General features: G+C 30.8%; 1 protein-coding gene across 1 annotated transcript in view; it reads left to right on the forward strand.

Annotated features, from left to right (window-relative positions):
* The first annotated feature begins 2907 nt into the window (after positions 1 to 2907).
* LOC122503993 (homeotic protein proboscipedia-like) overlaps positions 2908 to 12726 on the forward strand; it is a 74408-nt gene continuing 64589 nt past the window's right edge. Inside the window, exon 1 of the mRNA XM_043614816.1 lies at positions 2908 to 4890. Within this exon, the coding sequence (XP_043470751.1) occupies positions 4395 to 4890 (496 nt within the window). The 5' untranslated portion in view covers positions 2908 to 4394. The remainder of the gene's footprint in view (positions 4891 to 12726) is intronic.

A 12726-nucleotide genomic window follows, 5' to 3' on the forward strand; every position in this document is an offset into this window, starting at 1 on the left:
CTCAAAAACATTCGGAGCTGAAAGGATTATTGGACCTTTCATGCTTTAATGTCCATGAAGTCCATAACTCCATAGTTTAATAAATTTCAAGGATCAATTTAAACTTCTTCAAAATTTAAAAACTGCTCAAAAATCCTTTCAATATTTTAAAGATCAACAAAGGAATCATTAATATTTTGAAGTTATTTAAAAAGAGTTAAAATTCTAAAATCAAGTTTTAAGTTTAAGGCTTTGATCTTAAGACTGGATCAAAGTTGCGAGAGCTTCAAATCCATTAAAAGATTGAGTTCTAAACATATATATATAGCCTGAAGCTGTAATTTTTGCACTCAGAGTCGATTTAGCCTTGAAAGATTTCTTTAAATTTGTTCGAAATTTAAAAAGCCCTCAGAATTTTAGGTTTAATTATAGCTCATTTTATAATCAATGTTCAAAAATTGATGAACATTCGGGTAAATAGTTCAAAGTTTAAGTATAAAATATAATTTGAGACTTTACTCTCAAGACTCAAAGTCGATTCAAGATGAAAACTAATATTCTCAAAATTTTTCAAAATCTAAAAAAGTATAAAATATAATTTGAGGTTTTACTCTGAAGACTCAAAGTCGATTCAAGATCAAAACTATTCTCAAAATTTGACCAAGCTTCAAAGATTATTCCTGATTTAAGGTATGATTAAAGCTTATTTTTTAATCACTGCTCAAAAGTTATTCGTAAAATTCAAAAATTTATCAAAGCTTATGAGTTGAAACTTCAAACATCACTCACGATTCGGAGTTTAATCATAATATTTATATTTTATATATAATTCACGGCTCAAAATGTCTTAAAGTCAAATTAAGCTCAAAAGCGTTGATAAAATTTGTTGAAGATTTTAAAAATCTCACATGATTCAAGGCTTGCGATTAAAGCTTATTTTGTTAATTACTTCTCAAAGTTACTCAATAAGTTTCCAGATATATGAAGATCAAAGTTTGATTCCTACAAATTTACTTCATAGTTTGTTTAATCATAAAACTCAAAAACGGGTTTTGAATTCAACCCATTTTCTGGTTTAAACTTTAAAATAATAATGAAACAAGTTTAGGTCTTAAAATCAGTTTTCGAATGAGAAATTTAGTCAATAATTGGACTAATGTTTAGTTGTTTCAGCCAAAATCAATAGCTTAAAGCAAGACTTATTTTTTACAGTGTTGACCAAAGCTCAAACATTATTGATTAAGCTTCTAAAGTATATTTAGTTTATGTTTATGTTCTAAACCGTGCTTTGAGGCTTATTTGATTTTAAGACTCAAAATCGGTTAAAGCCTGAAGAAATATTCTTGAAGTTATTGTTTAAGCTTCAAAAATTATTTATGAATCAAGTTTTCAATGAAAGCTCATAGATTAATAATTGCTCAAAAATTGCTCATGCTTTTAGGTATAGAAAAATCAAAGTTTGAATTCTGAATATAAACTTTAGGGCTTATTTGAACCTAAAACTCAAAGTTGGTTAAAACTTAAAGGCATTCTTAAATTTTTTTAAACTTCAACATTTGCCCAAGAATAAATTTTGATCGAAACTCAAGCTCAAAAATTGCTCAAGCTTTCAGGTATAAAAATCAAAGTTTGAGTTCTGAACTTCTAAACATATACTTATAAAAACGCTCATCTGATCTTAAAACTCAAAGTCAGGTTTGAAGGCACATTCTTCAATTTTTTAAGCTTCAAAAAACTCTCTTTCGAATCAAATTTTGCTCAAACCTTTATAGTAGCTTATATTATGTTAATCACTGCTCAGAAATTGTCCAAGCTTTCAGTGTACAAAAATCAAAGTTTGCGTCTTAAATATATTTTGAAGCATTATTTGCACCTATAATATTCAAATCCGTTTATAAGCTTAATAACCTTTTAAACTTTGTATAGAAGCTTCAAAAATCGAATCAAACTTTGAGCAAAACTAAAGTTCGCATATATTAATCAATTTGAAAAATTACTTAAGGTTCAGATACATATATTTATCAAAATTTGTGTCCCAAAATACTATATGAAAGCTCAAATTTCAAGTGTCGATCAAACAGGGTGTCTATAGAAGTTTTTCAGGTCGTTGATTACGAATTTAAAGTCATTTTTTAAAAATTCAAAATGGCGATTCCAATATGGCGGAAGAATTTAAAAAAATTATTTTATCTCAAACTTTGTTATTTGTTTTCAGGGTCACTGCGATTATGAATCTAAAGTAAGATTTTAAAAATACAAAATAGAGTCATCCTAATGTATAGCGGACGAATTTAAAAGAAATTATTAGTTTTTTTATTAAATGTGAAGGTCTCTAACAAATTAGGGTGTTTGAGAATGGAAGGGGGGGGGTTAAAGGTTTTAGGGGAGTAAGACCATTTTTGAGGAAAAACAAAAAAGTAGGTTCAAAAATTTGTTAAGGAACAGATAGTACCTTTAAAGACATTTGACCCCTAATTTTTAAAGAAATCAGCGATTAACACTTCCATAGTGTTACTTTTGTAAGACACTAAGAACTATTAAGCGACTTTTAGAAAAGCCTACTATTGAAAACAACTCGCAAGCCCCCATGGAGAATCACTTTTCTCTTTCAATAAACATATTCGATTCGGTAAATGGATTCCTGCCTATCTCTCTCTCTCTACCTCCAACGATAAGAATGTATTCGTTCATCTTTATCCATGAGATGAAAGTTTCAAAGAGTATACCTGTAAAACCTCGTGGTCGAGCACGTGACATTGGCCCCCTCCACCTTAAAGGGAGAAGAAATACGCGCCAGCGCGTACCGCCCACGGTGCGTCAATGTTCGCGGCCGCCCTTGGGTGCCTCGTGCTCCGCTGCACAAGAGTCGGTTATATGCACTGCCGCAGTCCGGACCTACGTTCTTTCAAGCCCGTTTATGCCCTCCAACATGATGCCAATAGCCCGCCTACGTTAAAAGAGGGTTGAGCTCAACGGGCCCGTTACCGTATTGCCATTGGTCCGCACCCAATGTCACGTGATCCTCACCAAAGTGAGTGCCCGCTTCCTCCTTTTACTGGTGTCCAAAGAAAAGGAGACAGTAGTAACAACAGAGACACGCCACGAAGAACGTTTTTGGAGAGAAGTGAAAAAGATCGTGTGGGATTTCAAAGTATAACCATCCTCTCTCTCTCTCTCTCTCTCTCCACCCTCTCTCACTCTCTTTCTCTCGCTTCATCTCTTTATCTCTCTCTCTCTCTTTCTTCATTTCTTCTTTTTGCTCTTTCTTCATCTCTCCTTCATTTCGCCACTCGATTCCGTTCGATCGGAACAGTACAAGCTCGACAATTGTTGTGAATATTTCTTTGCAAATTGTAAATGAAAATTCACTCGTGGAAAAATAGTGTTTTTCAGTGAATTGTGTGAATTTTAATCTGGATAATTAATGTTCGCAATTAGTGATTGAATATAGTGATGATAAATAGTGCAAGGATCAATTATTGTCCCGTTTGCAATAGTTTGGAACCAATTCGGTGTGCTCAGTATCTAAACAATCGAGTTGAGACAATTAGGGGACTGGTTGTCTTCCCTTAATTTTTTAATAGTCCAGTGGTTCAAATCCTATTCCAAAGGTTGATATTAATAAAGGAAAATTTTAAAAAGGTTTCAAAGGGAATTTTAAGGAACCTTCAGAGGGAATTTTAAAGAAAATTCCAAGAAATCTCCAAAAGGAACTTTAAGGAAATCTCAAAAGGAATTTTAAAGAAATCTCAAAAGGAATTTTAAAGAAATCCCAAAGGAATTTTAAAGAAATCTCAAAGGAAATTTTAAAGAAATTTCAAAGCATATTCCAAGGAAATTTCAAAGGGAATTTTAAAGTAATTTTGCAAAAGGAATTTCGAAGAAACCCCAAAGGGAATATCAGAGAAATTTCAAATGATATTCGAAAAAATCTCAAAGGAATCGCAAAAGGGATTTCAAAGAAATAAAGGGGATTTTAAAGAAATTTGAAAGGACATGCTAGAGAAATCTCAAAGGAAATATCAAAGAAATCTCAAAGGGAATATCAAATAAGTTTCAAAGGATATTTAAAATCGTAAAGGGAATTTCAAAGAAATCTCCAAGGGAATATCAAAGAAGTTCCAAAGGATATTTGAAAAAACTCTCAAAGGGAGTTTCAAAGAAATATCAAAAGGAATTTTAAAGAAATCTCAAAGAAATCTCAAAGGGAATTTTAAAGAAATTTCAAAGGACAATTGAAGTCGCAAAGCGGATTTTTAAAAAATTGTAACGACTATTGAAGAAAAACCTGCAAAGGAAGTTTTAACGTAATTTTTCAGGAACGTTAAAGGATTCAAGGAAGGTTATTTCAAGGAATTTTGAGGAGAAATTCCCCCTTTTTGGTACATTTGTGAAAGACACCCGTTTTGCGATTGATGCGAGGACAACAATTGATTCATCAAGAGGAGGGTCATTATCGGCAGCATTTGGAACAAATTGAGGGTCTAATTGGGGATAAGGCGATTGCATCAGTGAAGACGAGGTCCCCGACGCCCGTCCTGGCGAACGACGGAGGGGGTGGTGGCTTCTGGCTGGCCTCGGTGGCCGCGGGGGCCGGGGCTGGAGCCGTTCTGCCCCCGCACGGGGCCCATCCATCAGTGATGGACCCAAATTGTGGCTCAGCCGAAACTGGCTTCATCAATAGTCAACCATCAATGGCCGAATTTATGACGGCATTGCCCCAATTGTCGAGCGATGGTCCTCTTCAGCATTCGCCAGGCGCTGTTGGACCAATGAGTCCTAATGCAGGACATCATCCCGGTTATCATACAATGATTGATCCACACGGTGTCGCGGATCCCTCGGGTGTCAACGTTCCCGAGTACCCGTGGATGAAGGAGAAGAAGACCACGAGAAAGAGTAGTCAGCAAGGTAAGAATTGTCTTTTAATTTTTGATGAAGAGAAGAATTAGTTGATATTTTGGTTGATTTTTGGCTTGAAGATGAGCCGTCCGCAGATAAAAATTATATATCCGCAACTATAGCCGGATTTCTATATAGCCATTTCTAAAAACTATTCTTATTGGATCCTGTAGCTATAGACAGAAAATTGTGGAGTGTATTATTTTAATACCATTTTGGTGTTAAAGTATACCCAAAAGATTGTGGGGGGTTATTTCAACACCAAAATAGATTAAAGCGTTGCAGACCTGCAACGCTTTAATCCATTTTGGTGTTAAAATAATCCCCCACAATTTTCTATGCAAAAGTCAGCTGTCCTGTTTTATCTTTCACACTCTTAACTAAGGACCAGTTTCACCAACTCCGATTAAAAGTTAATCAATGATTAAAGTCGTTTTAACCGCCCATGATTGGTCGGTTAAGGATTTAATCATTGATTAACTTTTAATCGGAGATGGTGAAACTGGCCCCAAGACGGATAATAATTATCGGATGCCAGAAAGCTAAAAGTGAGCTGTACTGTTATGGGTTCCACATTTTAGCTATGGTGGATAACAAAATTAAATATAGTTATTGATTGCAGTATAGGTAAAAATGTACTATCTGCTATATCTTCCAGATTTTTTATTTCACCCAATTAGTATCGGCTGCCGTAGACTTTTTGTTTCAAAAGTTAATGTAACTCATTTTAAACATTAATATGGTTCATTTTAAACAGGGGAAAAAGGTTTTTTTAGGTTATTTAATTGTACGAACGTATCAGCTTTTGACAAAGTAATATGCAAAAAATTAGTACGGTCTGTACCAATCTTTAGTATGAAAATATAATAATAGTTGATACGTTCATACGATTAAGTAACATAAAAACATCGTTTTTCCCTGTTTTAAATGATCATATTAAATTTTGAAACATAGAGCCAAATAGTTAATTTTTAGCTGGACAGTTGTTAACTAAATAGTTAACAACAACTGTCCAGCTAAAAATTAGCTATTTGGCTATAAGTTCCACTATACATTTCTAGTCATGGTAGCTTATAAAACTATTATTATTGTCTGTTGTTGCTATAAAAGTTAGCTATCCGACTGTAGCTTTTATATTTTTAGCTATTGGCAGCTCAAAATTATCAGCTGCCACGTAACTAAAAGTCAGCTGACTAGCTAAAAATGAGCTATTCTGCTATGGGTTCCACATTTTTATAGCTATGTCAGCTAATGAAACTATACAGTTATTGCACTGTTTTCTTAAAAGTAGAAAATTGATACTACAATAGAACATATTGATGCCGAAAATCCGAATCAATTTTTAACTTGATACACATTTTTAGTGTCAATTCGTTGCACTTTGATACTTTTATGCTAACAGTGTGGCTGCAGTACAGATAAAATTTAGTTATCCGGCTGTAGCTTCCATATTTTTAGGTATGGTAGCAAATAAGTATCAGCTTCAATGTAGCTAAAATAAGCTGTCCAGCTAAAAATTAGCTATTCTGCTATGGATCCCACATTTTTGGCTGTGACAGCTAATAAAATTATATATAGTTTTTGGCTGCTCTCTAAATTTTAATTAGTAAAAATGTTTACTATAATTTGACATAGTAACTGACTTTTTGCTCTTGGAATAGTAAAGTTTACTAATAAATAGTTATTTCTACTAATTTATTGGTAAAATTTACTAATTCAAAAGCAAAAAGTCACTAATTCAAATTTGTAAACATTTTTACTAATAAAAATTTAGAGAGTGCTGTAGAAAAAAATTAGTTATATCTTCCAGATTATTAGCAATGCAAAGGAAAAAAAATTTTATCCTAAATTTTAAGAAACAGATTATTAAACTTGGGTTTTTCGATTTTAGCTAGAAAATATTAATAACGTCACTAGTAAAATGTCACAGAGAAATGAAAGGAATGAACTAAAAGAATATGCTAAAATATTTTCGTCTTTTCGATTTGATAATCTGCTAGTGACTATGTTAACTATTTCAAATAAATCTATTTCAAATGCAAAATAGAAAATGCAAAATGTCTATTTTCAGTTTATATTTTAAATGCATTTGCCGAAAACAATTTTGCATTTTGATTTGAAATGGTTTTTTTGCTATTTTGGTATTCGAAAATGCAAAATACAAGAAAACTTTTTTTAAATTGAAGTAATTTTTCTTTTAAGGAGGTTCATTTCCGCCACATTTATTTTCTTTGAAATTTTACCAAACTTTGGGAAAATATTCATTTTTGTATGCTTAAAATGGAACTTTTTAGGTTCAAAGTTATAGGATTCCATATCAAGCATTTGAAAATGAAACATTTTATTTAATTGCTGACAAAGTTTTCTAACAATTTTTTCAAAAAATTAGTTTATTGTATAGAGTCAAATTAAAAGAATAATATAAAACATTTTCAGAAGGGGTTACCATGCTCGCTTTTTTAATAGAGCATTTTGACTTTTCTCTTTTGGAGGCATGATCATGAGAGCTTTTAAAGGCTTTCAAATTTTTAGTGTTTTGTAAATTATATTCTGATTTAAACTACAATCCTATTTTATGAAAATGTCAAATAGTTATATAAAAATAAAGTTCATTTAAAGAAAAGCTTTTTATTTTTGTAAAACTATTTTAAAAATACGTATTTTCTATTTTGCATTTGAAATAACTTTTTAAAAACTAGTTTTTATTTATATTTTATATTTGAAATACTTTTTGAGAAACCATTTAGTATTTAGCATTTCAAATAGGTTTTGAGACCCATTTTTAACATCTCTAGTGACTATTAATATTTTGTGTATAGCTAACATCACATAGTCAAATTTTGTGATTATTATAACAGCTAAAAACCATAATTATTCGTTACCAGCATTATAGCTAAAAATCGCAGCTATTGTGCTAAGGTTTAAAATTTTTGGCTATAGCAGCAAATCCTGTTATAGAGGTGTAAAATTTTTTGGTTGTAGCAGCTAATAATCATAATTATATTATAATAAAAATAGCAGATATCCTGCTATAGAGGTTTTAAATTTTTTACTCCATAGAAGCTAATAATCATAATTATTTGCTGCTAATACAGCTAAAAATTCGTGTGATGTTTGGGAATTCCGAACTAAATACTTTTATTTCATTACCTTTTATTCTTAATTAAAAGATCATAATATAAATTTATGCGATAACTTCGACCATTTTAATTACACATTTCTATATAGAAAACTTTTAAACATGCTTTACTCATATCTCTTTAGATTCTCCATTTGAAAATTAAATAAAAATTTCGTATTCATTAGGATGTTCATTATACTAATAGAGGGACGTTCGCCAATATCGCGTCTGCCGAAGCCGTCGGTTAACCGTCCTTGAGAGGTCGTATATTATGAGGTATTCTTAAATATCTTAAATAGAAAAATTTTGATAGAAATTAGATCGAATTAGGCCGAATTTTAGGCTAAAATTAGCCTACAATTTTTATTTCTGAGCATTCAGGTCTGCCATTTCTTTTCGTTTATTTTCCGTCCCCTTGTATGGAACCAATTTTTTTCCTCGAAAATCATTCTGTTAGGATCATTATGCAGAAACTGACGTTTACGGATGTTCGACAAATGTCTCAAAATCTTCCTGTTTTATCTGAAAATATAGTTAATTTGAAGATAAAAATTATTGAAAATAGCTAAAATATAGATAAACTATATGAAAAATTGTTAGATTCACAAACAGATGGATCTAAAACAATCATACAGTAACAACAAAATTATTTAAAAAAAAGTAGAGAATAAACAAAAGAAATGTTGTAATTTACCAAAGAAAAACGAAAAAAGGAAAATTCGACCAATTTTTGACGACCATATTCGAACATTAAGTGATCCATTCATTAAGTTCAATATGCACTCGTGCTTTAACTACCCGACACCAAATTTTCAACCCTCCACAGGGTGCCGCATGGACTTCCGACGGCTAATGACACTCCTCGAGCCACTCCTTTCATTTTCATGAAAATTCTGCATCTGGAATACAGAAGTTTGTATTGTATACATGCAGGATATGGTGTATGATGAAAATTTACCGCCGCACGCATGCATTTACAAAACATATTCGACTATTATAGAAATATTGTCTACCGCAATGTGTAGGAATATCGTTTATTTTCCCGTATGTATGAAAGGATTTTGACAACCACCGTATCCAAATTGTCTTGACCGATGGACTATATTATAGGAGAGTCAAGACCCCTTGGACCATTGCCGCTGAGTGTAGAAAAATAGAATTAATTCAGGATTCATTTTCATTTTCCGAATACAAATTGGACCTTTGTAATGTGTGGATGGAGAAAATTTTGTTTTGTACTTATGTGCGTACATGTGTGGACTGCTGTGAACAAAATGCCATCATCAACAGCATGGGGATAGTTTTTAATGGTCACTATTTCCTATGTCTCATTAAGCAGGATCATTATGATATTTTGGGGTATTTTTGTATACTTGTACAAGAGGGAACTGGAACTTTTGGGACGATAGATTTTACTACTTTTACTGGCATTGTTACTAGGACTACTTTTACTACTAAAAACACTATTGATATTCTACTAGTACTATTGTTATTGTTACTAATATTATTTCTAATACCACTAGTAAAACATTACTTTACTCTACTAGTACTACTATTGCTAATAATACTTCTACCACTACTAATACCACAAAAAATACTCTTCTATTGCTGCTGTTGATAAAAAAAACTATTATTAATACTATTACTACTGAGTACTACTACTACTACTACTTCACTAGTACTTATGTTACTAATGTTATTATTAATAATAGTAATTAAGTAGTTGTAGTATAGTCAATAGTTACTAACAATACTACAACTATTTCTTATTACTATACTATCATTAATTACATAACTTATTACTATTATTTATACTACTAATACTATTGAATATACTAGTTTAGACCCCCTCCAATAGGCTAGTCAATTAAATAATCAATTAGATAATATTTCTAGACCCCCTCCAATAGGCTAGTCAATTAAAAAATCAATTAAATAATATTTCTAGACCCCATCCAATAGGCTAGTCAATTAAATAATCAATTAAATAACATTTCTAGACCCCCTCCAATAGAATTGTCAATTAAACTACAATTAAATTACAATACTATACTAATACTACTAATACTATTTAATCTACTAGTAATATACTACTAGTGAAACTACTCTTACTACTTCCAACGGCTAATTACTATTAGTACTAAATTGATAATAACCATTAGCATACATTAATGTTGCAGGAATTTTAAAATATCTTAAAATTATATTTGTAAAATAATGGCAAGGTTTTGGTCAAAAGCTCAAAGAAGAAAAGTATTCTTAAAATTCAGGTCAAGTTTTTAAATGTAAAGAAGAGAATAAGAAGCCTACTAATTTTTTTATTCTCTATATACTTAATGTTTTCTAGTTCAAAAGCTATGTAGTTCAGTGACCAATCATAGACTCAAAATTTAGGTCAAAGCTTAAAGAAGGAAAGTATTCTCGTAATTCAGGTAAAATTCAAAAAGTCAAGTCGAAAATTAAAAATCATTAAAATTTTCGCTTTCTTTTGTATGCTCAAATGTTTAGGTTAAAAGGTAAAGTTCAAAAAGTAATTTTAAACATAAAGTTCAGGTCAAAGCTTAATGAAGAGAAGTATTCTTAAAATTGATGTCAAATTCGATAGGTTAAGTCGGGAATTAAAAATCATTAATTTTTATGCTTTATTTTACACAGAAGTGTAGATTTGAAGGTAAACTTCAAAAAGTAGTTTTAAAATTGAAGTTCAGGTCAAAGCTCAATAAAGAAAAGTATTCTTAAAATTCAGGTCAAATTTAAAATAAGGTTAGGTCAGGAGTTCAAAATCTTTAAAATTTTCGCTGTCTTTCATGCTTTCTTTATCAAAAGGTAAAGTAAAGCCAAAAATTCTTATCTTCTTTTTAGTTTTTACTCAATGTTCTAGATCAAATGCTATAGAGTTCAGACCAGAGCGAAACAAAAAAATTTTAGGTCAAAGCTCAAGAAAAGAAAAGTATTTTCAAAATTCAGGTCAGATTGGAAAGGTTAAGTTAGGGAGTCAATAATCATTAAATTTTTCGCTTTCTTTTACGTAGAATTTTAGATTGAAAGATATAAGGTCCAAACAGCAATTTAGTTTAGGTCAAAACGAAAAGTATTCTCTAAATTCTGGTCAATAAAAGCGGTTAAGCAGAGAATAGAAAACCCTTAAATTATTTACCCTTTTTTTTACTTAATATCAAAAGATCAAAAGCTATAAAGTTCAGCAAGCAAATGTAAACTTAATATTCAGGTCGAAGTCAAAGCAGGAAAGTATTCTCGAAAGTTCAGGTCAATTTTAAAAGGATAAAAGATGAATCGAAAACCCTAAATTGTTTTACTTGCTTTTACTCACAATTTTATATTTTAAGGTAAAGTTCAGTAAACAATCGCAAGCTCAAAGTTTAGGTCAAAACTCAAAGGCGGAAAAGTATTCCCTAAATTCAGGTCAATAAAAGCTGTTAAGAAGAGAATAAGCACCGTCAAATTATTTATCGTTTTTTTACTTAATGTTTTAGATCAACAGCAATAAAGTTCAGTTAGCCATCGTAAACCTAATGTTTTAGGTCAAAGTGCAAAAGATGAAATAGTATTCTCAAAAGTTTAGGTCAATGTTAAAAAGCCAAAAAAAGAATCAAAAACTCTACATTTTTTACTTACTTTAACTGACCATTTTATATTTTAAAGTAAAGTTCAGTAAACAATCGCAAGCTCAAAGTTTAGGTCAAAGCTCAAAGATGAAAAGTATTCTCAAAAGTTTAAGTCAATTTTAAAAGGGTAAAGGAGGAATAAAAAACCTAAATTTTTTACTTACTTTCAGTCACAATTTTATATTTTAAAGTAAAGTTCAGTAAACAATCGCAAGCTCAAAGTTTAGGTCAAAGCTCAAAGGCGGAAAAGTATTCTCTAAATTTACATACAGTTACTTTTACTCACAATTTTATAACATAAAGTAAAGTTCAGTAAAAAATCGCATATTCAAAGTTTAGGTCAAAGCTCAAAGATAAAAATTATTCTCAAAAGCCCAGGTCAATTTTAATAGGCTAAAAGTGGAATCGAAAACCCTAAATTTTTTTAATTACTTTTACTCACAATTTTATATTTTAAAGTAAAGTTCAGTAAACAATCACAAGCTTAATATTAAGGTCAAAGCTCAGAGGCGGAAAAGTATTCTATTAATCCAGATCAATAAAAGCGGATAAGAAGAGACCAGAAAACCCTCAAATTATTTTCCATTTTTTCTTTTTCATGTCTTAGATCAAAAGCTATAAAATTCAGTAAACAATCGCAAGCTCAAAGTTTAGGTCAAAGGTCAAAGATGAAAAATATTCTCGAAAGTTCAGGTCAATTTTAAAAGGCTAAAAGAGGAATCAAAAACCCTAAAATTTTTACTTACTTTCACTCACAATTTTATATTTTAAAATAAAGTTCAGTGAACAACCGCAAGCTTAAAGTTTAGGTCAAAGCTCAAAGGCAGAAAATTATTCTCTAATTTTAGGTCCATATAAGCAGTTAAAAAGAGAATAAAATGCCTTAAATTGTTTACCGTTTCTGTACTTAACAATCTAGATCAAAAGCTATAAAGTTCAGTAAAGAAGCTTAATCTTAAAGTTCAGGTCAAAGCCAAAAGCAGGAAAAGTATTCTCGAAAGTTCAGGTCAATTTTAATTTTTTGTAAATTCCACTTTTTTAGATATAAGTTTATTTAATTTAAGTCTATTACTTTTAATTATTATTAATGTTTTTTAT

This window comes from Leptopilina heterotoma, unplaced genomic scaffold (genome assembly GCF_015476425.1).
Source record: "Leptopilina heterotoma isolate Lh14 unplaced genomic scaffold, ASM1547642v1 Lhet_11, whole genome shotgun sequence".
NCBI classification, from domain to species: domain Eukaryota; kingdom Metazoa; phylum Arthropoda; class Insecta; order Hymenoptera; family Figitidae; genus Leptopilina; species Leptopilina heterotoma.